Source organism: Castor canadensis, chromosome 17 (assembly GCF_047511655.1).
Source record: "Castor canadensis chromosome 17, mCasCan1.hap1v2, whole genome shotgun sequence".
Lineage (NCBI taxonomy): Eukaryota > Metazoa > Chordata > Mammalia > Rodentia > Castoridae > Castor > Castor canadensis.
This window is the reverse complement of record NC_133402.1, coordinates 55,284,228-55,311,900: the sequence shown is the minus strand read 5'-3', so window position 1 is coordinate 55,311,900 and position 27,673 is coordinate 55,284,228. Positions and strand designations below refer to the sequence as shown.

At 42.8% G+C, this 27,673-nt stretch overlaps 2 protein-coding genes across 2 annotated transcripts in view; one reads left to right on the top strand and one right to left on the bottom strand.

Annotated features, from left to right (window-relative positions):
• Rab6b (RAB6B, member RAS oncogene family) overlaps positions 1-4,189 on the top strand; it is a 59,108-nt gene extending 54,919 nt beyond the window's left edge. Inside the window, exon 8 of the mRNA XM_020165711.2 lies at positions 2,161-4,189. Coding sequence (XP_020021300.1) covers positions 2,161-2,225 — 65 coding nt within the window. The 3' untranslated portion in view covers positions 2,226-4,189. The remainder of the gene's footprint in view (positions 1-2,160) is intronic.
• Positions 4,190-9,440: 5,251 nt separating this feature from the next.
• Positions 9,441-23,788, bottom strand: Srprb (SRP receptor subunit beta). The gene is made up of 7 exons (XM_020165723.2): positions 23,569-23,788; positions 22,921-23,015; positions 20,271-20,348; positions 16,776-16,858; positions 14,541-14,677; positions 13,082-13,136; positions 9,441-10,564 (listed from the first exon to the last, which is right to left on the bottom strand). The coding sequence occupies exons 1-7, from the start codon at positions 23,720-23,722 to the stop codon at positions 10,351-10,353; spliced, it is 816 nt and encodes a 271-aa protein (XP_020021312.1). The 5' UTR covers positions 23,723-23,788; the 3' UTR covers positions 9,441-10,350.
• Between the last annotated feature and the right edge of the window lie 3,885 nt (positions 23,789-27,673).

Here is a 27,673-nt window from a genome sequence, read left to right as displayed (position 1 = left end):
GAGGCACATAGTAAGCTATCGAGGCCTATGGGAAACTTCCACAGAGAGTTTCCTCTTCTGGGGATTATTTAGACCTTGGCACACCCATTCTTCCCCATCCTTTCCAGTTAGTAGGTAACCCTGAGCGCTGTATTTCAATGGTGTGTGGCACTGCAAGGGAAGAGGTGACAAAAAATGATAGTACATATGAAAGCTTGCAGCAGATGGTCTAAACGTGTACTTTCCAATGCTGTGGGCCATGTGGCTAGCTACCTTAAAATTAGTTAAAACTAGATTCAATGAGAACTTCAGTTCCCCAATCCTGATAGCCTCAGCCAACCACTCAGGCGCCCGTGTTGGTGATGGCCGCCATTTGGAATATATCATCACGGCAAAACAATTCTTTGGGGCAGTGTATTCTGGAAGTATCTGTACAGTTGGCTTCCCCGGTGTCTGTGCATTGGGATTCTCCAGAGAACTTGTTAAAAACACACATCCTGGGCCTACTGAGGTAGGGCCCAGAGAGTTGTATTTTTAACAGGTCTCCCAGGAGATTTTTGACGTAGTCCAAAAATGCTGTACAGTGTTACGAAAGTATTCTGACTCAAATTGCACGTGAAAAGATTTATTTTGAAATGCAGTCAGGTAACTTCCAACTGGGCAGAATGTTAATTCCCTTCCAGTGGTTCTCACCTGAGGCTGACTTTTGCCCCCTCCTCCCCAACAGGCATTCGGCAATGTCTCTAGACAGTTTGGGTTGCCGTATGTTAGAGGAAGAAGGGACACATGTTCCTGGTGTCTAGTAGTGGAAGTCAGGGACACCGCTAAGCATCCTGCATGCATAGGACAGCCTCACAACGAAGAATCAGCTGGCACAAAATGTCCTAGAGTTGAGGTGGAGAGGCCAGTGCCAGGGGGATTTCGCAAGCCAGGTCATCTGAAGGCATGACCCCGGGCTAACGGTGTAGCTTACTGTTTGAGCACATACTTAGTTTGTCTGAGTCCCTGGGCTCCATCCCCAGCACTGATAAATAAGAAAATAAGTAAATAACATAACTCATGGCATGACTGTCACCGGAGCTGGAGTCTCCATGCTAAAAAAGGGGCTGGCTGGGCTCAGAGGGCGCACCTTAGGGGGACCAGGAGACCCCAGCGAGGATAGCATGCAGACCAGCAGTCCAGACAGGTGCTGGAGCCTATGTGGCCCAGCAGGAGCCACACCATCATAGCTGGCAGAGAATCATGACAGTGGGTTGGAAAAAACAGCAGGGAGTGAAGGAGCAGGGCTGCTTGACTGGAGTGGAGAGGACTTAGCTAGCTGCAGCTGCCATGGCAGGTGAGATGGAAGGCAGTTGCTTACTGCCTATTTATTTAATTATATTCTGCCATGGCATGACAAGTGTGCTTGTATAGATACACATGCATATGTACAAACAAGATCAAAATTGTGTTTATATGTACAAACACACATTCAGAAAATAAAGGTAGGAAAAGTCATACCCACAATGTATGCCATACCTGGCCTGAGCATGGTGGAGCACAGCTATAATCCCAGCTACTCAGGAGGTGGAGGTAAGTGGTTTGTGCATGATCCAGGCTAGCCCAGGCAAAAGCTTAAGACCCTATTTGAAAAATAAATAAACCAGAAAGGGTTGAGGGCATGGTACTCAAGAGATGGAGCATCTGCCCAAACCGTGCAAGGCCCTGAGTTCAAACCCAGTACCACCAAAAAGAAAAAAAAGAAGTGATCACAATTTACATAAAGGGTGGATTTGACACTGATTAACAAAGCTAGAAAGAAACTAAATGAAAGACATATTTAAGAAGATCACCGAAGGTGCAGTACAGATAAATAATGCCTGGCGAGGAACTCTGAACTTTGGAGTATGGCTGGAAGGCAACGGGGCTGAGACTAAGGCTGGGTGCTGACATTTGAGCACCAATCACCAGGGAAGGCTCTGAAACAGGGACTCCCTGGCCTGTGTGTCAGCAGCAATGCCAGACAGAGCCCAGACAAGCCCTGCTCTGGGTGGACAGACTTTGGAGGTGTGGAGAGGCAGGGGGAAAAGAGAAAAGAGAGTTGCAACCAAACAAGAGCCAGGACCCTAGGTGTTTGCTTGGGTGGGGAGGAGAGGGGTGGCAGCCTCTGGCAGTCATGTTCCTTAGCCCTGCCTCCTGCAGTGATTGACATCAAGCTGGACAAACCCCAGGAGCCCCCGGCCAGCGAGGGCGGCTGCTCTTGCTAATGCAGAGCCGGCTGGCACCTTCCTCCGACACCACTTGCTTGTTGTGTTGTTCCCTATTGGCTAGCTTCCTAACGGGGTGGGGAATGAGTTGATCATGATGGGAGGATTTTCCTTTCTCTCTCTAGGAATAGGGTGGGTTGGGGAGGGAGGCTGGGCATCAGGGATCACATCACTCTTAACAGCTGTTACTTAAACAACTATTTTTTGGTTTGGTTGTAATATATTGTACTTTATTAAGATTGCCAAAAACTGTTAAAATTTAAAAAAATTTAAATCATGTGTATACAACTTTTTGCCAGATAAAAAAAAATGTAGTCATTTTTATTTGAAAGATGTGCTTTTTTGTTTTTGTATATTTGTAAACTTATAGAGAACCTTTTCCACACACCTCCTCCTTCCTGTTCTCTTTGAACTGTTCACCTCTGCCTTCCTCCCCTCCCCAGCCCAGAAAATTAAAACAATTAACTGAGAAATGTAATTAGGCCATCTGGCCCAGACCAACCAGGCCCCTCCATCCAGGCCCCGCTTGGTCAAATCAAACTTTAGTTAAACCAAACAGCCTGCTCGGTCCTTCTCTGGGCAGACTAGGACATCCGCGGGGCCCTGAGTTAAAATGAATGGGGCTCTTCTCCTTTTCCTTCCCTAAGAAGCTTTGAAGGTGGTCAGGGGCACAGGAAACTATGTGGTCTCTGTCCCTTTCCAGTGACCAGCAGAGCAAGAGGTCACAGGAAGGACGGGGTGCTGTTGGCAACTGTGGGCGGTGGCGACGTGTGGCTTACAGCCTTGGGCACCCGTGTAGTTACGTCTCAATAGTCAGCACATGTAGCTGGCTTGATGCTGAGAAACTGTGTGACACTGAGTGGCGTGTCCGGAAGCCCTCCTCCTGGCACGGCAGGGACACTGGAGCCTGTGCCACATGCTACTGGTCCACCTGTGACTGAGGAAGGGAGGGGTGTCTGTAGAAACACCCCCTCCCCTCGAATGATCCATGCTCGCAGGCCCACAGTTGCTAATACTGCAGAGTACTGTTCTGGAAAAACTGACTTCCTGATGTGTTTTCACCCACTGGCATGGCTAGTTGAAGTCTTTGTGCTCGTAGTACCTTTGTGAATACTGTGGATGTTCTCTGGGCACCTAAGGATAAGGTTAAAGTGAGGCCTCCAAGGGGCTGCCCAGGGCACTGGGATCTGCCAACCAGCCAGCCATCCTTGCCATTTTTGACTCATTCCTGACAATGGTTAAGTCCTGAGCACCTGTAAAAAAAATCTCCTGAAGAAAACATCCTCTCAGCCTTCCAAATTGACCCAGACTTACTGCCCAGGCCACCACAAAGTCGAGCAATGGGCGGGGGCTCTGACCAAAATACACCCCACCCCAGCTGGCATTGGCTCTTCTTTCGGGCTCTCATGGGCAGGGTGAATTCCTCTGTAAGTCAGGACTCTCTCAGAAGGTTGTTGGAATGAATTTTGGAACTTCTCAGAAACTAATCCAAAACGACAGCCAGGAAGTGGCAGGGCTAATATCTGTGCAATAGGTCTGCCCCATTACTTCCAGCCTAAGAGACTGTGTGTCAGAGCTGATCTTTAGAGAGGAATTTACCTTCAGCTCAAAAGGAAAGGAACCAGGCTCTCAGTGGGCACCTCTTCCAGAAAGCAAGGACCAATGTACGAGCGTAATTCAAATGTCATGTGTTTAGTTTTTATATGTGTGTACATAATTATATATAGAGATAGACTTGTGTATACACCTTCCACGGACACACACACATCCTCACACGGAGATACATGTGCTCAATGTATATTCTTGTCTTTCCTGCTCTCCAGTTGGAACTTGCATTGTGATAACAGTTTTGGAAATTCAAAAGTACTGCAATGTGTTGAACTAAGAAATAATATTGTCAAATAACTTGTGATTGTCTTGGCACCAATAAAATAACGCATAGATGTGTTAAACTACAGGCAAAACTAGCCCACGGGAATATCTTTACCACTTCTCTATGTACCTATATGCATGGGTGTGCGTGCCTGTGTGGGTCAGCGTCCCCCTGACCCCCCGTGGCAGGCACATCCCCAAGTGGTGCTTGTTGAAGAGTGCTTAACGTACCTCGTGAGCATTTACAGGAGTCCATGATACAGCTTTGGGCCCAGATGGCAGGGAGGGGCCTCACTTGTGGCCTCTGAGACAGCCCCATTGACTGGGATCTGCAATGGGTCTTGGTAAATGAATGTATGGTGGGTTTTCATTTTCTTGGCACTGAAGTATAGCTTTTCTTAAAACATCCTGAAAACAAAGTAGAAACGGTTCCCTTGTCACGTGCACACAATCCAAGGAACCAAGGTCTGTTGTTCTGAATGAGCAGTAAGACGTGGCAGGTGTTGTTTGGATTGACGTGGCCTTAGCCAGTCCAGCTTTTCTTAGCCTGTTCACAACATCCTCTCTTGAGTCCTGGCTCTCCCCAGCCCTGTTGCCTCTGAGGATGAGGATACAGTCCCCTCTTGTCCTTTTGCCCCTAGTGGTGCCCTGCCATTCCCTGGCCTTCCTTTCCTCAGTCAGTTGTCCCCCTTCCTTCCTGGACTCTGTTAAGGCAGCCAGGTCTTTTTCACAGAACTGTGTTAGTTTTTTGACTCTCATCTTGAGCAGGCATCACTGTCCTCTTGCTTGTAGGCAGGACCTTGACTCAGCATTAAGGTTTAATAATAAGTGGTGAGATTCTCATAACGATGTGAAATTGCCTCAGTATCCACAGCAAGAGTACGTCTTTGTGGCATCCAGATGGGTTAGCCGAGATCAGAGTGGAGGACTCCTTTTAGCGTATGATCTCAAGTAAGTAAGTCGGTGCCTCTCCCCAAAGACTAGACCTGACCTGGCACATGAGCAGGGCTCTCTTTTGCTTTAGGGAGCTCAAAGAAAAGCTGTCAGCAAAACTCCTGTTCTGCAGGAAAAGAAAAATTGAGTGCAGGATGGAGTAAGCTGGTAACACATTTACACAGGCAGACGTGTGTCAGAGAAGACATGACGTCATTGCATTGATGCTGGAACTGCAGTTGGTGTGGTCCGAGGTTGGTCAGCTTGGCAGTTAGAGGCCTTGCTGCCTCTCTTTCTGTCACCGTCCTTTGACATTCTGGAATGTTCCCCGGGATCCATGGCCAGACGAGTTAGATGTCTCAGGCAACAGAAATGAGGGTTGAAAGGTGGCAGCTAAAGGTGTAGACACACCTGGGTGCAATGTCTGTATCATCCAGTGACTAAACCAGTGCCAGAACCCCATCCTCAAATACCTGGTGTGATAAAAGGGTGGCACTGCTGGCTTCGGTGTCCTGCAGACAGCAGCCTCATTCCTTCCCAAGCTGGAAGGCAGGTAGGATGTCCGTCAGGACGGGACACCAGATACCAAGGACCATGAGGCGAGTAAGAGCCAGGTGATGGGAAGTAAGTCTGAGTGCTGCAAGCTCTTAGGTTTGTATGTTCACTAGTTTCCGAACTACCTCTCCCCCAAAGAATGTGAGGCATTGTCACCTTGCCACAGCAGTGTGAAACTCTTCCTGTTTCACAGGTAGGAGAACCAAGACAGAGAGGGTGCTTCTGATTGATCACCCAGCAAGTCAGGAGTTGCCAGTCTTCATCCATTGCTGACCTGTGTGTACAAATGGGACTGCATAGTGATCAGAAAGAACTGCTGTGTGTGCCTGTGTCCCTCAGGCCATCTTGGCTCTGGTGAGAACGTAACAGTCTTCCCAGCACATCTGAGTGAGCTGGGAGAATGCAAGTGCCCTCTGGGCTCCTCCACTGCGAAGGGCTGGTCCCCGAGTCTACTTGGATTGCCTTGGGCACCCACACAGACCAGGGCACCCTTTGAATTGTTGCTTGAAATCAACTATTTCGGTATCTAAAATCTTGGGATTTCAATGAGCAAACTGTGGACCCCAGACTCCTGTCTGGCTGACACTCCCAGCAGGGAGTGTTAATCAGGAAGACCTTGCAACAGGGGCTCAGGCGTTCCGCAAGAGGTGAGAAGCCACCATGACAGTGGAGGCCAGCTTGCATATTCCGGTGTGTTGACTTCTCCCTCCACCGTCCTTTATAAAGGGACTGGCCGTGAGGAACACAGAGGGTAGCATTTTCACCTTTTATGGGCTCAGAAGGCATAGTGGCCATATTGACTTTACATTAAACTGTGTAAAATGTGGAAAAGACTCAGCATGTTGGTCAAACAATAAACTGTCCTAATTCTCAACACAAAGCGTCTTGTTTACTGTTTTGAAGTGGTACAATTGTATAGATTTCCAGAAGAGCATGGTCCAAAGGCTCTCTCTTGTGTCTGGGAGGTGTGTCTCCTACTCAGAGCCCTCTGCCCCTTTTTCCCACTCACCAAGGCTCTTCACCAACTCTGAAGGGGGAGAGTTGAGACACACTGGTGAGGTTACACCTACACTCACTCCCCCAGTCTAGTCTGCCTGAAGGCGGGAGTCTCTGGAAGCAGATTCCAGGCAGAGCTGGGACTCGGGTCCGGAATGGTGTTTGCCATCATTCCCACTGTCTACTCGCCACGGCTGCAGGTAGGGAAGTACGGGCGTGGTGCAGCACTGTGTCTTCTGGTGGTTTCCAGAAAGCAATTTAAAAACAAGAATTTAAGGGGAGTCAAGATCATCCTTCATACGACTCTAACCAGCCACAAACACCTCCAACCTCAGCCCACACTAGTTAGGGAACATTCCTAAGAGGCACCTTAGGTCTCAGCTATCTCCAGACTAAAAGATGCCCTGGAAGCCAGTCAAGTTCTGGGACCAATTCCAAAGAAGACATGAAAGCTAAGGTTAGGGGAACTGCCCCTGGCCTGAGAATCCTGGCAATCTCATGCTCCAAGTCCAGCTTCACCACCTCCCATTAGCGGTTCTGAAGGTGCGGGAACACCTCCAGTCTGCCATCCCAAGGCAGCCACTACTGATTAGAGAAGAAATGATGTCCCTGCCCACTGTCTGTGACTTCGCTATTAAGTACAAGGTAGAACAGGTACGGGGGATAGGTAGAAGGCCAAGAGCCAGAGAGCAGATGCCTACCCAGGCCAGATTAAGACTAGGTAAAGCTGTTCCAAGACAAGCAGTCCTTCCCCAAGATGATGGTATTCAGGCCACCTGACTTCACACTGCAGAGGCAGTAGATGCTCTCACGGGGTACTGTGTTCACACAGCTGCCCAGTAGTCCTTGCCCTGGCCAGTCTATTGGGAGTCCCCAAATACGAACATGAAGATGACACAGTTGTGCTAAATGTTCTGCCTAAGGCACACTGTGTCATCCAAGGACTCTCATGGCAGTTATCCTCCTCACTGTACGAGAATGGAGGTCACTGTACGCTAAACTCAAAAAAAGAAAAAAATTCAAGTCATGGCCACGCACCCACATGCAGCAGAACCAGGGGCACTGGCACCCAGGAGGCGCTGATCAGAGGCCACCAGCCAAGAAACGGCAGCGTGAGAAACAGCAGTCTGGTCGAAGCAGCGTGGCTGGTTCAGCAGGTGAGGGCAATGCTGAAGGCAGCATGGAGGAGATCCCATGATACCCACAGTGCTCAGGAGTCCAGTGCAGCTGGGATGGAGCTCACCCTAGAGTGGGAGCAGGAGGCCACCTGAAAAGGCACGTTTCTCAACAGCAGAGCAGGGCCTTGCCCGTAAGCAGATTTGCTTTGTGTCCCCCACGGGACAGTGCCTGATGCTCACTCAACAAGCTGAGGTGTACAAGGCTCCTGTGAATGAGTGGTTCAGAGTTTAGGGCTTTACAGTTGGGAGAAGTAACATTGCTTTCCTGTACAAAGAATGTCTGAAGGGCTGAGGCAGAGCAGGAGGTAAGCATTTTTTAAAAATCTTTTTGGTGGTACTGGGGCCAAAACAAAAAGGGGATAGAGGACCCTTGCACTTGCTAGGCAGACACTCTACCACTTGAGCTAAGCCCTTTTTTTGTCTTAGGTTCTTGGATAGGATCTCAAGTTTTGCCCAGGGCCAGCCTCGGACTACAATCCTCCACCTCTGCCCCCTCAAAACTGGAATTACAGGCATGCATCACCGTGCCTGGCTGGGCATAGTATCTTAAGCTGATACCAGCCTTTAGGTGAGAATGAGCGTGTATCAACTGAAGCCTGACAATTTGTGAATTCAAAACTCTTACAAAAATAAGTTCTGACTGAAATCATCTCAACAGAACATGGCCAAGTGCCTCTTACAATCCAGGGCCCCATGTGACTGGGGAGAGCCATGTTAAACATGCGTGTTAATCATGCAGTCCTGAGACCATGCCTGCTACTCAGTCTCAGCGTCTGCTAGGGTCCACTAAACAGCCTAACAAATAAGGCACGGAATTCTGACACCTAACATGTGTGAACCACGGCTCCGTAACTCTCCTTTATCTTAAGACCATCTTCAGGTCATGTATAGAACTCAACCTGCTACTGTTCCTCAGGTGCACTGCTTCCTCTAGGAAGCACCTTACTACCCAAAAAACACAGAGGCACCACAGCACCTTTACTCACACGAGCACCCACTTTAAAATGAAGATGATGCATTTGTCACCTTACCTACTTCCTTAAGTTGCTACTTGACTACGAAGCCCAAGTCCAAAAGATGGCAAGAACACCAGCAGATCTGACAGGATCAAGATCTGGTGACCTCCACTTCATGTTGGGTACCAGCAACAAAGCTGATAGGTGCTTCAGGGATGTATTTGTGCCATGGATGGTGATGGTCTGAGGTGATGTGTACTCGGTCCAGGTGACCCACAAGGGGCATGTGACAGTAGACAGTAGCTTCAACTGAGTGTATAGGGACCACACAAACTCAGATGTTACCAATCCTGTGTTTTTACTCTTTGACTCTCTGATCTTTTAAGGCCAGGTTAGTGGCCGTATTGTCTGCTTCCCTGCACCTCACAGAATGGCTCTTACATGGCTCTGTTCTGCAGTTGGCTTCTCACTTTTCCGCAGCCATCCTTGTTTTCTGGTAAGCTTTGTGAGGCCTGCCCCACCATGAGGCAGTGACAGAAGTCTGTTCCTGTGCACACTGCAATCTTTAGGCTCAGGTAAGTTGGAGTTAGACCTGCATCTCAACACATTTGTACTCCCTTTATCATTTTAGTTAATGCTTTGAGTCAGAGAGGCTGTTTGTCAGAAAAAGTATTAATTGTTCATAAAAGCAGTAACAAGTCATGTTTATGAAGACAACAAAGACATCACATTGAAAAGGCAATCTTTTTTTTCAAAGCATGAATAAGTATGCACTTCACAAATCTACAGAAAACTTTTCTCTTGCGTTTGTTTACAACATTCTAGCTAAGGGTACAAAATAGGAGCTGATCAAGCAGCACATGAAGATAGCAGGCACCTACAGCCACGCCCCCAGTAGCAGAAAAGTGTCTAAATCCTCATTCTCCCCAGGGTAACCAGTAGAACACACCAGGCCCCTGGCATTTGCAGATTTGGCATTTCCAGTTCTGTCATCTGGAGATGACTCCAAGGGTTCCTAACATGCTTTTGAAACAGCTGAGGCTGGAGTGTGGACAAGTCACTGAGATTATGAGGAAGGGACTTTGCCATTTTGTATCTGTCTTCACACAGGTGAAACTACTATGGCTATACCCAGACATCTGAGCACTCACTAAGGACTAGATAATGTATTGCCCATGAACTCCAGGGGCAAGTGGAAATCAACTGGTTTCATTAACAGGCAGTTTTCTTTCCAGGAAAAAGGAACCCAAAGCACAGAAGCAGAGGATAAGGAAACGCTTCAGATGATAGCCATATTCTCATGATAACATCCTCTCTGGGAAGAGCCTGCTTGTTATCACAAAGACCTTGACCCTAAGTTAAGTATAGGGACATTACACACACCTTAACAGGGAAGGTAAGAGTCAAATTTACACACACCTTAACAGAGGGAAGGTAAGAGTCAAATAAAAGTGACTTTGAAAGGGAGCAATAAGGGTGAACTAAAACAAACTGCAAGCTGGTGTCAACGTTTCCAGAGCAAGGAAATGCTTCAAGCCACAATTTCTACCTCTTCTTTATCAACTCCAGGTGACCACAGCCCTTTTTCCAAAACTGTCAGTCACACAAATCCACAGCTGTGCTTGGAGCTGCCCTTCAGGCGATCTTAGCCAGCCATTTCTCCAAGTCCTGTATGTCGGCAGAGCCAGCGTCCCCTCTTCCACCCTTGGCACTACACTCGAGGAACTCCACTTTGAGGGGCAACTGGGAGAATTCAAATTCTTTGCCTTTTTTCCCCAGGTGAGCAGGGACAGTGCTGGAACTGTCTAGTGTGCTGGGGGCAGCAGAACGGGTGACTCGTAAAGTGTTGCTGTAGGGCAAAAGAAAACCGAGTCAGGAAACAAAATTTTTACAACAATTAAGTCATAAGAGTTCCCAAATAGTTCAGCACTCATGAGTGAAATCACAAAAACATCAACTATGCTGTCAATCCCTTAATTTGTAAATTATGATCTTAGAGGGTGAGATGGGAGTCCAGCCTAACTCACCAGATGGCAGCAGGTCAGTAGGGGACCAGGTCATACCAACTCTTTTAGCCCAGAGCTGCCCTCTACTATGATCTCCTGAATGAGGTCATTTTAAATGCATTTAAAAATACATGCTATGTTATAAAAACCTAAACTTCTGTAGTTAAGCATGGATAGGGAATTTACTCTCACCTAGTCTATCTGGATACGGAGCTTATACATCCACACACTCCAGACTCTAATATCTAATTTGGTACAATTACTATTGTCCAATCTCTTTAAACAGGAAAACCTTCCCAGTTTTAGTCACCTTACTGCCACCTGCTGGCCCTAGTAAAGAGTGCATAACATTACAGGCATCCCCCCACCCCCCTTTCTACTACCCAGAGCACAGGAATACAAACTGCCAATCTGCTTTTTAACAAATGAAACACTTTTTGGTTCTATAAGGTTGCTTAAAAATTAAGTAAAACTATTTTTAAAAACAAATGATACAAAATCCAGGATATTTCTTCTTGAGGGAAAAGCTCTGGAGAAGGAACTGAGGGACGGGAGGGGGACTTCTAAGCACAGTTGTGTGTATGCAGTTACTCACTGTACAGAGCTTAAACTTAATGCATGTGTCATAAATACTTTTATACTCTTATACTTCACGACAAAAATTTTTAGGGAAAAAAAGCAAAACACTACATGTATTAAACTGCTTACAAGGTCATGTAAATATAGTGAACCTTCAGAAAACTATGAAATGCTACAAAGCTGATAGAGCCTAATTCTCATAAATGCAAAATCGGACTAAAATTGCACACTGGGTGTGGGAGACTAAGGCAGGGGCGTTGAAAAGTTTGAGGCCAATCTGGACTACCAAGCAAGACCCTATCAAAGAACAAGTCAAGAAACATTAGACTCCTAATTTAGTGAGGTCAGCCTTTACAGCTTTTCAACGTTATATTTCACTGCCTTAAAGGGTATTTCCTTCTGCACTGCTTTTCTCTGACTCTTGTTAAAAGCATACAGTCTAAGGAAAACATGTTTTACTCATGGGAAGACTTGTTAAAGAAGAACAGTAGTAATAATAAAATAGCTTTTGTTACCCTCAAGCTATAGCAACAGCATTTTTAGGAAAAGCTTAACCATCTAAGTGTCCCCAAGTCCTTAGCATATTGGTAAGCAGCATACAGAGTCTCAAGAAGGGCATCAAAAGAGAGCAGCAGACAGCATGGCACATCTGCCATTTCAGAAGGGAGAGGAACCACTGCACAGCATAGGCCAGGGCCAGCAACTGTTCTGTAAAGAACCAGAAATTAAATATTTTGGGGGCCACATTTGGTCCTGCTGCATATTTTTCTTCTTCTTTTTCTTTTCCTTGCCCTTTAAAAATGTCAAACAACTCGGCTTACAGGCTCTGGGCACGCATCTGAGACTGCCTAAGTCGACTAGCTCTGACTGGTCTCTATGCCTGTGTACAGGACTCCTCCGCATTTTTTCTTGCTTCAGCAGTATCCTGAGAGCAGGGCTTGGCGTAAACTAGATGCACTGTCAGGTGCTTTTAACCGAATAAACCACAGTAAATCACAGTAGGGAACAATGTTCTCAAAGCTGAATTCATATGGTTTTTTTCCTCATAAGATCCTTTTCTTTAGGGGAAAAAAAAAATTCTTGCTCAAAAGCCGTTAGAAAACATAACTTGCTTTACTATAACATTGATCATTTCTTTTGCTAAGCAAGCTTTTGGCATAATACAAAGTCATGCTGGAGTTCTTAAAATTTAAAAGCTTATATTTCAACTAACAAATTTTTAAACTCTAAAAGCAGGATAAATAACATTAAGTAGCTTGAAAACAATATAAGAAACTACAAAATAGTACAGATTTTTATATTCTTCCTATATTCTTTTCTTACTGTCAACAATTTCCAATGGTTTAAAAATTTTCTGTTTCTTTTCTCCCTTCCAATTCTCAGCTTTTACTTATTTATTTTAATTACTTTCGACTTCATATTTTAGTCCTCTTTCACATGCTTTACCATGTGGAGAACAAATACTTTCAGTCACTGTTCTGAACTTGGTGTGTAAAATTCTTTTATTTTCTAAAATATTTCATTTCAACTGTAAGAGTTAGCAACAGTGATAAAGAAACTGAGCTACAGTTTCCAATAAAGCTTACTTCCATGAAATCCTTAGTATCTATAAACAATCCCATTAATGTCTCTCTCACTTCATCAGTTCTTTGTAACTACTTAACAAGTGTATGTCACACTAATAAATCTTGAGACTATTAATTGTGACAATCACACACAACAAAAAATGTGAACAAACTGCTTAAAGTCTAAGCTAACCAAAAGGCCTCATTCACACTTACAGTTCTTTCTCAAGCTGTTGCTGAATTAACTTTGCTGATTTCGCCATTGCAATATCTGTAAAGAAATAAAAACACTGTTGGAGTTTAAACTAGAATGGATCTTTTGCCATTACTTCATCACAGAAAGAAAATCCCTATTAATACCAGTTAAGTTTCTCTCCCTTTCTTTTTTTTTTTCAAAGTGGTACTGGGGTTTGAACCCAGGGCCTCCCACTAGCTAGGCAGGCACTCTGCCACTTGAGCCACTCTGCCAACTCCCTTTCCTTTCTTAAGAGCTTTTATCACTAGTGCCTACTCCTTAAGAGTATTTGCACATACAGGTTTTTCCAAATAATGCTGGAAAACATGTTTTAATGCTGATGACCCTAAGATGGATTAGCTTAAATTTTCCATACCTTACAGACCTTCCAATTCCAGTCCATTTAATGAAAACTTACCTGCACTGTAATTTTAACGAGAACTTTCAGTCGGTCAGACAATAGCCTAACTCATTTAAAAGTAAACAGCTGGCATTCCAGCTGACACTGAGAGACATGAATTACACAACAGGTAAAAACCAAGCCTGGTCAGGCAAAACTCCACTCCTTATATGAAGTTAGAGAAATAAAGAGATCAGCACATGATGCTAACAAATGCATCCCTGATTAGGTACTAGTAGGGTTATTATCTGACCATTTTGAGAAGTGCTTTGGGCTCTTTATAGAATCTGAAATTTAGATGTGAATCTGAAAAGACCAACTAGCTGAATCAGGTGCTAGTGGCTCATGCCTATAATTCTACCTACTTGGGAGGCTGACATAGGGAAGATCTCAGTTCAGGGCCAGATCGAGCAAATACTTTGCATGACCCCATCGCCAAAATGACCAAAGCAAAATGGACTGCAGGTATGGCTCAAGAGGTAGAGCACCTGCATTACAAGTGTGAATTCCTGAGTTCAAAACCCAATCCCACAAAAAGAAAAAGGAAAAAAAAAAAAAGAGAGAGAGAGTTTATCTTATTTTACTGGTGACAGAACTGAAGCCCAGTTGAACTGGGTATGACTAAAAAGTTTTCAATAGTAATCAAGTTAAAGGGAAACAATTTCTGCCAACTCCCCTTAATAAAATTTGCTGAATGATAAATTTGAAAGACTTCACCCTGTCCCTCCAAAATTGTTTATCTAGTATGACATATTATCAATCTGACAAACTTAATTTGGTAAAGTCAAATAATTTATAATCTTAAAAAGAAAAAAAACCACTGTATCAAAGAAAAAGCAGTAATAGTCCCTCTGTTGTCATCCCTTAGAACAGCCTCGTAAGAACTAGTGAAACAGACTTTAAGATTTAAAAGCCTTCAATTTATAGTTCATTACAACTGTCTCCAATCCTCAACAATAACAACTTCAGATAACTGAACCAACGCTCACTAGCAATCACACAAAAACATCAATGATTACTGCCAGAAAACAGGATGGCACCTTGCTTATTGCAGGCTATTAAGAACGATGGTGTGTTCTTCAGACCCAAGCTGTCAATGAGGACTTGGTACAGAAACTCGGCCACATCTTTCACCTCTCGCTGGAATGCTGCGCTATCCACGACAAACACAACAGCCCTACATGGGGAAAAAAAGAGGAAAACTGGCTCACGAACATGCAATAGTGCATCAATATTCCAGAATACTGTATCCTTAGTCCCTTCAAACTCAGTCCCAGTGAGTAACACACACCACAAAAGCAGGTCTGTGTACATACAATCATACAACTCTTAAGAAAGAGTAACATAGATGGGGTGAATTTGATCAAAGTACATTATATGCATGTATGCAAAATCACACAATGAATCCCCTTTGTACAATTAGTTTACACTAGTAAACTTTTAAAATGAGGGCCAAGTAAAGACAGCTTCAAATGAGCAAGGGGTGAGGAATTTTACTACCCATTCACCCTCTCTGGAAACACTTCTACAAGACATACTGAAAGACAGACAGAACCTAAAAGGAAGGAGTAGACTGAAAGAACTTAGTGAAGAGGAACAAAGAAATCCTCCACATCTTGGTAAAATATGAGTAACCACTGAATGTGGAAAAGACTTGCAGCCACTGGGGTTGAAAAGAAGCACAGAACAAAGGCAAGATGTGAAGAAGATCAAAGTTAAATATTCTAAGGTTCAGGAAAAGAAAACTGGTACTGATTTTTTATATTGTTGCACAATGTTTAAAAGAGGGAGGGCAATCCATGAAAAGAACAGAAATAACATTACTTGCACACCGGTAAAAGGGGAAAACAGAGATCAAAGAAACTTAAGCCAGAAGACAGGATTAAGAAAAAGTCAGGTGTCAATATAGCAAATGTCTTTTCAATATGCATTTATTGTAGTTAGGATTTCTTTGAGCTGAGTTTTATCATCCTATTTTCAATATTCTATTTGCCCAAAATACTTGACCATAGAGTATTACACTGCAAATGGTAAAATTCAGAATTGACAACAGAAAAAGGAAAACAAAAAAAATTTTTAAGACAGGCTAGGCTAGCTGTGAGCACAGGATCCTCCTGCCTCAGCCTCTCAAGTAGCTAACATTACAGGTATATATCCCCTGTGCACAGAAAGAAATTAAATTAATAGGAATTATGGTCAATTAGGGCCAACTTTACTAGTTCTAGTTGTCTCAATTCAGGAGTAAAAATCACATTCGCATCTGTGACAAATTGCTCATCACCATCTTCTTGTGGGCAAGGAGACAATGACAAAATCTGAGTCTAAACACACTGGACAAAAGGAACCAAAGATGCTGTCAATTATAAGAAATATTATTTCAGGCACCACTAAGAAAGAGAAAATACTGCCAATTAAACTATTTTATCATCAACTGTAAGATGCATACCAATTTAAAGATACTAAAATATGTCTTCAAATCATTGAAATGTGGTATACTAATTCCCCTCTTCAGTTCTTATCAATGTTAGAGGCCAAACATAAAGAAAGCATTTGAAACTGGAGCATAACAATTTTAGGAAAGAATTTAAGAGGCAATGACACAGGGCTGACACTAAAAGAAATAGGAAAATATCATTTGTTCTTGAGGCATCGATTTAAGGTAATTTAAAAATAGAACTGGTTAGGCACAGTAGCATATGCCTATAATCCCAGTAAGAGGTGAAGGCAGGGTCATCTACATAGCAAGTTCAAGGTCAGCCTGGACTACATAACAAGACCCTGACTCAAAAAAAAAAAAGGAAAAAAGGGCTGGCAGAGTGGCTCAAGAGGTAGAGCACCTGCCTAGCAAGTGTGAGGCCGAGTTCAAACCCCAGTACTGACCCCCCCCCCAAAAAAAAAATAGAAGAACAGATTTATACAGAATGTTTATGTTTAATAATTTCCAGGATCCATCCTAGCTTTAAAACTCTTACTTCAGATTTTACTAGTCCTAGCATGTCATTAAATTCACCTTCAGCGTAAATGTGAAATAAATTAATGATAATGGGAAGTAACATTTCCCAAACAATCTGAGAAACACTCCTTAAGCATGATCTCATAAACTGTCATACTCCTAGCAAAGGTGGGCTTGCTACCCAGAAATGGTTGATCCAAGGTCCACATTCTTTCCACCCCAGGACATGAGGATGCTTCCAAAATCCCACCAGAGCAAACATAAGTGGACTTGATACCCAGTACAGACTTCAACAAGCCTGTCTCACTTCCTTCCCACTTACCTGGCTGAAGACTTAAACCGATCTAAAAACTGAAGCCTCAAGCTCTCATGCCCAGGTAGGTCAATCAAGGTCAGGCTATTGCCCTAAGGATGGCAGAATAATATTAAATTAACATTTCAGTCCCAATTCCATGTTCACAATATAAACCTCTACTATCAGATTATAGGTACCAGACTGATCCCTAATTAATGAATCAAACAAAGGTTCACTGTAATTAGAAACTCAAACAAATGTTTGTGGAGCATTTCTAACCAAACACTAGGGCATAAGACCCTGGGTTCAATCCCCACCACAGGAAAAAAATAAATAAATAAAACAATGATTGGAGCTCTGGGGATGTAACAGTGAGGACAGCGTCTCTAATCTAACATGGATTATAATGAGAGATGAATACAATGCATATATATAAAGCCACAAATTTGATAAATGTTCTTCAGGTACTTGAAAAACCTTATTATCTGGAGAAATCAGGGAAGTGTGTTCTATCTGAGGCTTCAGAGGTAATAATAATAAAAGCAAAAATGTGTGAAAACCAGTAACAAATTCACAAACTAATAATGTAAAATAACTTACAGAACTGAGCACAAGAAGTGGCACAAGTTGTAGACTGCCTGCCTACCAAGTGCAGGCCCTGAGTTCAAACCCCAGAACCACCAAAAAAAGACCCTTACAATTTACAGTGCATGTTGCCATTACTACAATCCTAAATCTTCTTAACAAAGCAACTTTTCATCATTTCCACTCTTAAGTGTTAAGTATTTGTCTACTAGACACACCACTCATGTGTTTCAACTCTTTGGATATTTTGTGCTAATCCTTGATCCCTTATTGAGCAAGCCCATTATGTACCGCAGTACATTCTATTCACCACCCCAGGCCTTCATCCTTGACCTAACAGTCAATGTCGATGTGGCCATGCTCAATGATAAGACTCTCAGATGAGGCTCTGGAACAGACCCATCAATCATCTCTCATGTTTACCTTATCCACAGCCAACCATGACCTCGGTTCAGCAGAAGGAAGTCAGTTTCATGTACAGCGATGACACAGTCCAGTTGGATTCATTATGACCTTTCACATAGCCTAGGCAGTTCTTTGTAGACAAATATAAATGTCTAGTAGCTTTTATATATACAGAGAGAGAGAGAGTCTAGAGACCCCCTGTAGGGACCCATTTCACAAAGCTGCACTTAGCCAGTGTCAGCCATTCAGAAGACACATAACTAGATGCATTACTGCTTAGAGAGACTGAACCTCAACATAAGGGGTGGGAGAAGAAGTGGCATGAGCACAGAGGCACGCTCTGTACGTTCAATAAAAAACAGTACAAGCCACATATGTCATTTAAGTTTTCTAGTAACCATAGCAAATAAGTAAAATTAATTTTAGTAAGTTACTGAATATGTAATTTTAGGTTATCCATTATATCCAAAATATTATTCTTCTAACATGCAAAAAAACCCCAAAATATTAATGATATTTTATATTCATTTTTCATACATGTCAAGATCTGCTACATAGTTACACTTAACAGCACTCCTCAATTTGGACTAGTAGTATTTCAGGTACTCAACAATCACACATGGCCAGTGGCTACTGTACTGGGAGATTCACGTCTTAAGCACACCCTGAGTACCCACTTAAAAAATGGGGACTGAGATGTAGCTCAGTGGCAGAGCACTTGTTTAGCATGCACAAGACTCTGATTAGATGCCCAGCACCATCAAATAATAATAATTTTTAATGGAAAAATCTAAAGTTAATGATCTCCCAAACATGACATTCCAAAATCTGAATTCTTGGAAGTTTAAAAAGTTCTGGACTAGAAAGGGCATGTGGGCGCATGCCTTTAGTCCCAGTACTCCGTAGGCTGAGGCAAGATGATCACAAGTTCAAGGCCAGCTTGGGCTACACTGCAACACCCAGTCTCAAAAAAACCAGTAAAGGGGGTGGAGGGGGAGAGGGAAGGGGCATGGGGGAGCAAGAGCCCAAACAATATCTGCACATGTGAATAATGAATATAAAAAAAAAAACCCAAAAGGTTGCCAGGTGCCAGTGGCTCACGCTTGTAATCCTAGCTACTGAGGAAGCAGAGATTAGGAGGATCGCATAAATAGTTGGAGAGACCCTATCTCGAAAAAACCCATCACAAAAAAGGGCTGGTGGAGTGGCTCAAGGTGTAGGCCTTGAGTTCAAACCCCAGTACGTACACGTATACACACACACACACAGGAAAAAAACTAAAAGGTCTAGGCCACAAATAGTGCCATCATTGGAAAAAACAAAAAATCTCTATCTAAAACAGTTAAATGGATGTCCTTATAACATTTAATTCTGGAAGCACCAGAAAGGGGAAAGGAAGGCATAGAACAAGGAAAAAGGGCTCTAAAATCATAATTCTAATTCATCCATCGTCTATCCTTCCACCCTTCCAATCATCTACCTAGCCCTCACTCCACTCACTCCCCAAGTTCATCAAGGGCAGTCACTGTCTACATTCTGGAGCCACCAAGATACTTTATGCGTCTTAATGGGTGTCTTTGAAATGTACTTCGCTTTAAGATATCTATTGCAACATCTTATAAAAGCAAAAGATAACACCAAACAAAACTAAAGATTAATAGAGCTCTGATTAAATAAAAATTTAATTGTATGGTACAGCCACCCAATGGAATACTAGTCAGTTTATAAATCAATCAGGTAGTACTATGTGCCTAAACATGGGAAAAAAAAAGAAAAAGCCAAGCTCTATCAGTCATGTTGTCAAATGATTAAAAAAGAAAATCAATAAAAATGGGCAAAACAGAATGTTAAAAAAGAAAAAGGATAAATACATACATTTGTATATGCATAGAACATGTTATACACAAAAAAGTAATATTGCTTTTAAAGAAAAGACTGGTAGCGGACACAGGAAAAAAAAATTAGTTTTCACCAAATTTTTGTCCCCTGTACATGTATTACCTATCAAAACATAAAAGAAAAAGGCTTAAGGCTCACTCAAGAACTCATAGCACAGATGAAACAAAGACAGACTAAAAATAAGAATAAAATGTGAGCTGGGTGTGATGGTACATGCCTATAATCCAGCACATGGGGTACAGAGGCAGAAGATTGTGAGTTTGAGGCTAGCAGTGAGTTCAAGACAAGCCTGGACTATGAAGTAAAACCTGTCTCAAAAAAAAAAGGAGCGGCAGAGCTGGACGAATGGCTCAAGTAGTAGAATACCAGCCTTGCAAGCCCGAAGCCCTGAATTCAAACTCTAGTACCACCAAAAAAAAAAAGAGTAAAGTGTGATGTGACATTAGGCCATAGTAAAGCAGAGGTGGCCATGATTAAACCTGCTGAATGGCTGTCAAGAGCAGAGTTTGTTACATAGATTCTCCATTTAAAACAAGCTATAAGTGGAACCTAAATCCTCAGATTACTTCATCTAGAAATATTCCTTCTTGGCACAACACAGTGTCAGATTCCAACAGTCCACAAACATCTTACCCTGTTATTGTTGACTCTGTATACAGCAGAACTGTCAGTAATTGAAGTCTGAGTGTCTCTGTAATGGCCTGTTAGCAACTGCAAAAACAAGACAGAAGAGATCAGAGTAAGCCATATTACGGTAACAGCAAACCTAACTTCAGGAATAACGCTCTAACTCCTGAGGTATAAGGTCAAATAAATAAGGCTGCTTGGAAAGGTCATGTTTATTTTTTTAACCTGTAAAAAAAAAATTCTAATTGCAAATTTCGTCACCTCTCCTCAACGGGAGATTAAAAACATTAATCTTTTGTGTGTGTGTATGTGTGTGCATCATACCCAAAGCCTCATGCTTTCTGTGTAAGCACTCTACTACTGAGCTATATTCTCAGCCTAACATTATCTTTAAAGCATGGTTAATAGCCAAATTTACTAACCTTCCATAAACATCTTTAACTGTAACTTATACTCTCCAAAGGAAGAATAAAAAGCAGAAAACCTGTCTTATTCTCCACAGTAAAGTACATACTTAGTTAAAAAATACTGACTACATTAAAAATAAATATTTCTGAAGCCAGATGTTGTGGGTCACAGGACCTGGGACGCAGAGACAAAATGCAACCCATTCTACAGTCCAGAAACTCAAGACCCTCTGTGAAAACTAACTAAAGCGAAATGGGCTGGGAGTGTGGCTCAAGTAGTGAAGCATCTGCTTAAAAGACATGAGGTCAGTACTCCCAAAATAAATAAATAAACAAGTAAATAAATATTAGAGAAAAGAAGTATAACTAGACTGTCAAAGAACAATGATCCTTTCTGAAAGTCTTTTAACAATGCTAGCCTAGTAACTTAGAACTGACCATGCTGTGGATATATACACCATGGAAATGAGCAAAAGCTACTGGGCTTTATTTTTTTATTGTTTAACAGTTGAGAAAGGTAAGGTAAATAATGTAGTTTAAACTTAAATGTGCACTAGGTCTAGAGCCCTCACACTGTGGTTAGCAAAAGAAGTTGAGTGTATTCTTCTAATATTATCTAATTCAGCAAGGAAGTGGCTCCTATTACTGATGGATGAGTAAAGTTCATCTTGTGAACACACAAATATCTACCAGAAACATGTCACATATCATATTTAATGACAATAAAATCATTGGGGAAAGAATCAGCAGACTAGGATGTTCTTGGATTGGTCAAATCACAGCCCAAGTGCAACCTCAGCATGGCTATTATTATAAAAGAACGTTCTGTAAAAATCAATGGGTCTTACAGGTTACTCCAGAGGCACCTGCACACCCATGTTTATTGCGGCACTATTCACAATAGCCAAGTTATGGAAACAGCCAAGATGTCCCACTACTGAAGAATGGATTAAGAAAATGTGGTATCTATACACAATGGAATTTTATGCAGCCATGAAGAAGAACGAAATGTTATCATTCGCTGGTAAATGGATGGAATTGGAGAACATCATTCTGAGTGAGGTTAGCCTGGCCCAAAAGACCAAAAATTCTATGTTCTCCCTCACATGCGGACATTAGATCAAGGGCAAACACAACAAGGGGACTGGACTTTGATCACATGATAAAGCGAGAGCACACAAGGGAGATATGAGGATAGGTAAGACACCCAAAAAACTAGCTAGCATTTGTTGCCCTCAACGCAGAGAAACTAATGCAGATACTTTAAAGCGACCAAGGCCAATAGGGAAGGGGACCAGGAAACAGCGAAAAGGGTAGTTCGAGAAGAATTAATTTAGAAGGTAACACACGTGTACAGGAAAGCAATGTGAGTCAATTCCCTGTATAGCTATCCTTATCTCAACTAGCAAAAACCCTTGGTCCTTCCTATTATTGCTTATACCCTCTCTTCAACAAAATTACAGATAAGGGCAAAATAGTTTCTGCCTGAAAGTGAGGGGGCAGGGGAGAGAAGGGGTGGGGGGTAAGAAAGGGGGTGGGGGGGAAGAGGGGAGAAATGACCCAAACATTGTATAAATTCATTGCACATATGAATAAAAAAAAAAGGAATCAATGGGTCTAAATTGAGTTACAACACATTTTACAAAGAATAATACACACATACATATTTTAAAGATTTGAATTTTGGAGCAAATCGAATTTCACATTAGGGATACTAAACTGGTAACATCTATACAAATACTCCAAAATTTTAAAAACACTGAAATCTGAAACATTTACCAAAAAAGTCTGTGACAAGCTCTCACAGGATTGGTTACCTGACAAATTATGAACTGTATATAGGTCGCTGGTTTCTGTGTCTTCAACAGTTTTGGCATCCTTACCCACAGAATATTTAATAAAACCTTTAATGTCTGATGGAGTGGTTCAAGTGGTAGAGCACCTGCCTAGCAACCACAAGGCCCTGAGTTCAACTCCCAGTACCACCAAAATAAATAAAATAGTAAAACCTTTACATGTATTAAGGACTAAATGTTAACATCTGGTAAGGGCAAAAAAACAGAAGTGGCTATAAATTTTTAGTTTATATAGGTTTTCCAAGAGTCTTTTTGTCCTCGCAAATCAAGAATTAACTCCCAAATTTGCCAGCATAAGTTTCTTTCAACAAATAAACCAAAAGATCACAGGAAAACTGGGATGACATAAAATTTTCTGTTAAGTTTAGCAGAAGTGGAAATCAAAGCACTTACCCTGACAAACAGCAATGTTTTCCCAGAGTCACAAAGGCCAACAAAGAGAACAGCTCTCTGACTGCTCTTTCTGCTCCAGATGAACTTCCAGAACACTACGGAGTAGAGAAAAACCACAGAAAATTGCACCTTAATGATAAAACAGTATTAACAGCCATCTACAACAAAACACCGCATTCACCTGGAATTGACTTTTAGTGCTACCACCGCCATTAAAATGGTTATAGTTAAGAACCCACTAAGGGCCAACCACTACCTACTGCCAACTTTTCACGTCCACATCCCTTACTAGCCTAACTGTGGGTACCTCAAGTGGCACCTTATTTCCTGTGTCCCCTCCTCGCACAGCTCGTAAACACAGGAAGCTCAAAGTTGGTGTAAAGACCCCCGTCGGTCTCGGCACTAAGGTAATGGACGGGAAGGAACCAGAGGCTCATAAAGGGTAACCGTGTCCCCAGAGCCAGGTCACTCTGGAGTTGGCTCGCGATCCCCCTTTAACGCAGCGCTGCTGCCGGGACTTCAGGCAGAAGGGCAGGGTGGTGTAGACACCCCAAAGTGGCTCTCCTGTCCCGCATCCCGGTCCGCAACCCAAAGCCCGGACCCCTGCCCACCCCGCCCCCACCCGCTGTAACCCGGTCGCCTCATTACCCAGCGTGAGCAGCACTACGAGGAGCGCAGCCACTACTGACAACAGCGTCGGGTCCCTCTGCTGCAGCTCCTGCCGCAAGGAGTCTAGGTAAGGTTGGAAGGTGCCCCCGGCACCGCCGCCATCCCCCACCCGCCGGGAGTCCACAGTAGCCATAGATAAGGCGCGTGGTCTCAGGTGCCGCAAAAGCAACGTGGCCCTGCGCTCTACGCATGCGTAAGAAGCGCGGCATCATGGGAGTGGTAGTTCTTACGCTTTGTCCCCGCCTTGCGGCTGCCGGGGATTCCCCCGATGCCTGATGGGAGTTGTAGTTCTCTGGTGCGCCTTGAGCCCACAGAAGCTGAAGAGCAGAACAGTTACTCCACAAGGAATGCACTCATTCTTCAAGATGGGAGCTGTCGCTCCCTTTCCTCCCGCAGAATCACAAAGTCCAACAAGAATAGTTCTCTGACTGCTCCTTCTGCTCTAGTTGAATTTCTAGAACGCTGTAGAGAAAAATTACAATGTTGGTTGTTGCCTCTGCCTTCTTCATAACTGCTTTTTTGTTGGCACTGGGGTTTGAACTCAAAACCTCACACTTGTAAGACAGGCACTCTGCCATGTGAGCCACTCTACCAGCCCTTTTTCTGTGATGGGTTTTTCAAGATAGACTCCCACAAAGTATTGCCCGGGCTGGCTTCAAGCACAATCCTCCTGATCTCTGCCTCCTGAGTAGCTAGGATTACAGCTACCTTCTTTTTTTTTTTTTTTTTTTTTTTGTTTTATTATTCATTTGTGCATACAAGGCTTGGTTCATTTCTGCCCCCTGCCCCCACCCCCTCCCTTACCACCCACTCCGCCCCCTCCCTCTCCCCCCCTCCCTCTCTCCCCCCCCAATACAGCTACCTTCTTTATGACTGTTGGAAGAATAATGAAATGAGTAAGTTGAGTGGCTTTTGAAATCTCCACCTGAGGATTTCCAGTCAGGATCTGGGACTCTCCCCTTATCACTAGTGTGACAGGGAGTATAGCTAGGTGGAGACAGTTTTGATTAGGCAAGAAGCAAAGCAAAGATGTTAAGGTTTGTGTTTGGAAGGTTTACAATATGATTTAGAGACACTCAAAAACCAGTTACAAGTGAAACAAGAACTTCGGCAATTAGTTTGACCTTGTGATCAATAGATTTCAAATCATCAGCTGCAAAATCTATAAAAATTGGTTAGAATAGTCATTGAAGTAGGAGTGGTAGAAGATAAAGTTGGAAAGGCTGTCAGGAATGAGACTGAAAGGGTTGTGTGTGCTCTGCTGCAGAACCTAGAGTTTATTCTGAATGCAATTGGAAGTTTCAGGTGAGAGTGACATAGATATTGATAGATCTATGAAGACAACTATGACTGAGAGAGAAAAGACTGCAGACAGGTCAGCCAACTGCGATCTCTTGTAATATTTAGGCAAAAGATGCCCAGGACAAAGGCAAGCACTGAAAGGAAGGCACAGATTTGAGAGATGTTTAGAAGTTGGAATACACAGGATGTGAAAAGGTGAGTTAGGATATGATGAGTCACGTAGAAGAGGGATCAAGGCTGGAGAGAGTGACTGGGAAGAAGAGAATGATATTAAGTGAATGAAGGACCTCAGTAAGAAGGGGTTTGGAGCTGGCACTCAATGGGAGGGCGTAATGAGAATGAAAATTCTCTCTCTTTTCTATAGGTTATGTTTCAGGGGCTTCTGGGAAATCTGAAAACTTGTATCAAGCAGGTGCAGGAGCAAATGTAAAATTCCTCAACTACAAGCTAGATTTTCATTGAGTTGGAAGTAAGTTAGACTACTTTGTGAGTTCCTCTCTGAGTCAATGACACAGGAGTAAAACAAACATGCCTGAGTTTTTGATGTGACATCAAAAAAAACAAAAGTCATTGGCAAGGCCATGGTCAATGTCTAGGAGCTTGTCATGCCTTGTAACGGCTGGAGGAGCTAGCTAGTCTACTGTCATTGCTCTTCTCAGAGTTTTTCTTTTCAGTCTCATTTAAGTCTGTTTTTAAATTATTAGTGCTGTTTTCTCATGTTAATTAATTTAATTAGAATTGACTTCTTTACAATATTGAGTCTTCCTATCCAAAGCAATCTACCTTTTTTGCTATACTAAATGTGGTTTAAATGGCTTTTAAATGTAGCCTTTATTAACTTACTAAATGATACATTTTATTTATCCTTACAAATCAATGTCTTTACTATTATTTCTATAAGGGAAAATTAATTAACATTTTTTTCCTTTCACTTTACTGAATTTTATTTTAGTACTTTTAATATTTTATTATTTAGTCTTATGAATTTTTCTACGTGTACAATTATCACTTACAAATAACAGTAATTTGATGTTTCTTTAAATATTATATCTTACTTAGTTTTCTTACGTAATTGGATTGGTTACCAGCTCCAAAACACTGTGAAATAAAATAGTAATTAATGGGTTTCTTCTGCATGTCCCTAACATTACTACAAAAGTAGTAATGTTTCTGTTTCTTCACCATATGTGTATATCACCTTTGATTCTATGTATATAAGATCCCTGTGCAGTAGTAACACCTATCTTTAGTAATTAATTTAATAATTAAGAGTGGATGCTGAATGTTATTGCTTAGGTCCTATTGCCTAAGAGTTCCTGTAGTCTACAGAAATTAGATTTAGTGACCCATTGCAAAGGGACAGACCACATCCTCGAGGAACCATGGGGCATCTCACCAAACAAAGGCCAAGACAAAGTATCTATGGTCTGGGGTAAAGGTGGAATTTAGGTGAATATTAAAGTGTTGAGAGACTCAGAGCAAAGCAGGTCTGGACTGCAAAGTGTACTCAGAGTCCTGTGTCCTTAGGGGCTAGAAAATTGAGAGGTCAGCTATGGAATTATCACAGTGACTTTCCCCTTGTACCATTAATGTAGGCTTACAAAATATTTTTGTTAAAAGAAAAAGAGTGGTGTGAAAGTTGTATGCAGAACCCTCACCGGCAGTTTTGCGTTTGAATGTAAATTGAGGCCAGTGACAGGAGTTAGAAAAAGACAGGGGCCAAGTGGAGAGGTTTTTAGAAGGCAAATCAATGAACTTTATGATACTGGATGTGGAGTGGAGGAAAACAGTGGATTGAGACTTGGCACCTCCAGTGATGGCATGATGTTTTCCGGTGAGTGAAATATACTATAACAATAGTTGGCTCAGTGAAGATAACCCCCTCAGTTTGGGGGAGTTTGTTTTGTTGTGGTACTGGGGATTGAACCCAGGACTTCAAGCATGCTGAGCAAAGGCTGTACCACTGAACTACACCTGCAGCCTGTTTTTCACTTGTCAGGTTTCTAATAGCTCTAAGACTTTACAGTGTAGACCCACAGGTAGTAGGAGGTGAGGAGTGGACAGTGCCGGAGGCTGAGGTCACAACTATTAATATGGATGCCCGGGATTCATTAGCATTGCTGGAGGAGGACTTGGAAAGTGAGAGGAGCACTAGATCAAGAGAAGAACTCCAGGCAGACTTCCCTAAGATCTCCAGGCTGATAGGATGAGTTCATGGAAAAGACCACAGATGAGAGAGGTAGGAACCAAAGCAGAGCTGCCGTGTCAAAGAAGCTGAGGGGGCAATCCCCTGCATCAAGTGCAGCCTCAAGAGTGAAATAAGTAAGTCCGTTCAGTTGGCAGGGAGTAGTGACTTTTGCCAGGGTGGCTTTGGGGAAGTGGGTGGAGCAAAAGACTAAGTTCCCATGTATTCAGCCAATAATAATAAATCAGACACGGAAAAATGACCTTCCACTGTACAGGAAACTGGGCTAAAGGGAGGAGACAGGGCAGAAACTTCTAGGGCATCAGCCTCAGGGGAAGATTTTTTTAGCAAAAGTGGTTTCAGCTTCACTTTTTCAATGGGTTTGAATCAGAATGTTGGCTATGCCAGATGGAATGCATTAAAAATATCAAAAAAGGTAAGTCTGCTTTTGGCAGTACTGGGGTTTGAACTCAAGCCCTTGTGCCTGCTAGGCCCCCAGCCTGATAAGTCTTCTGTACTTACAGGAGTACTTGTTTTTTGTAACTCACTCTGTATCCTCTTTCCTGCCCCTTCCTTGGCAACACACACACACACACA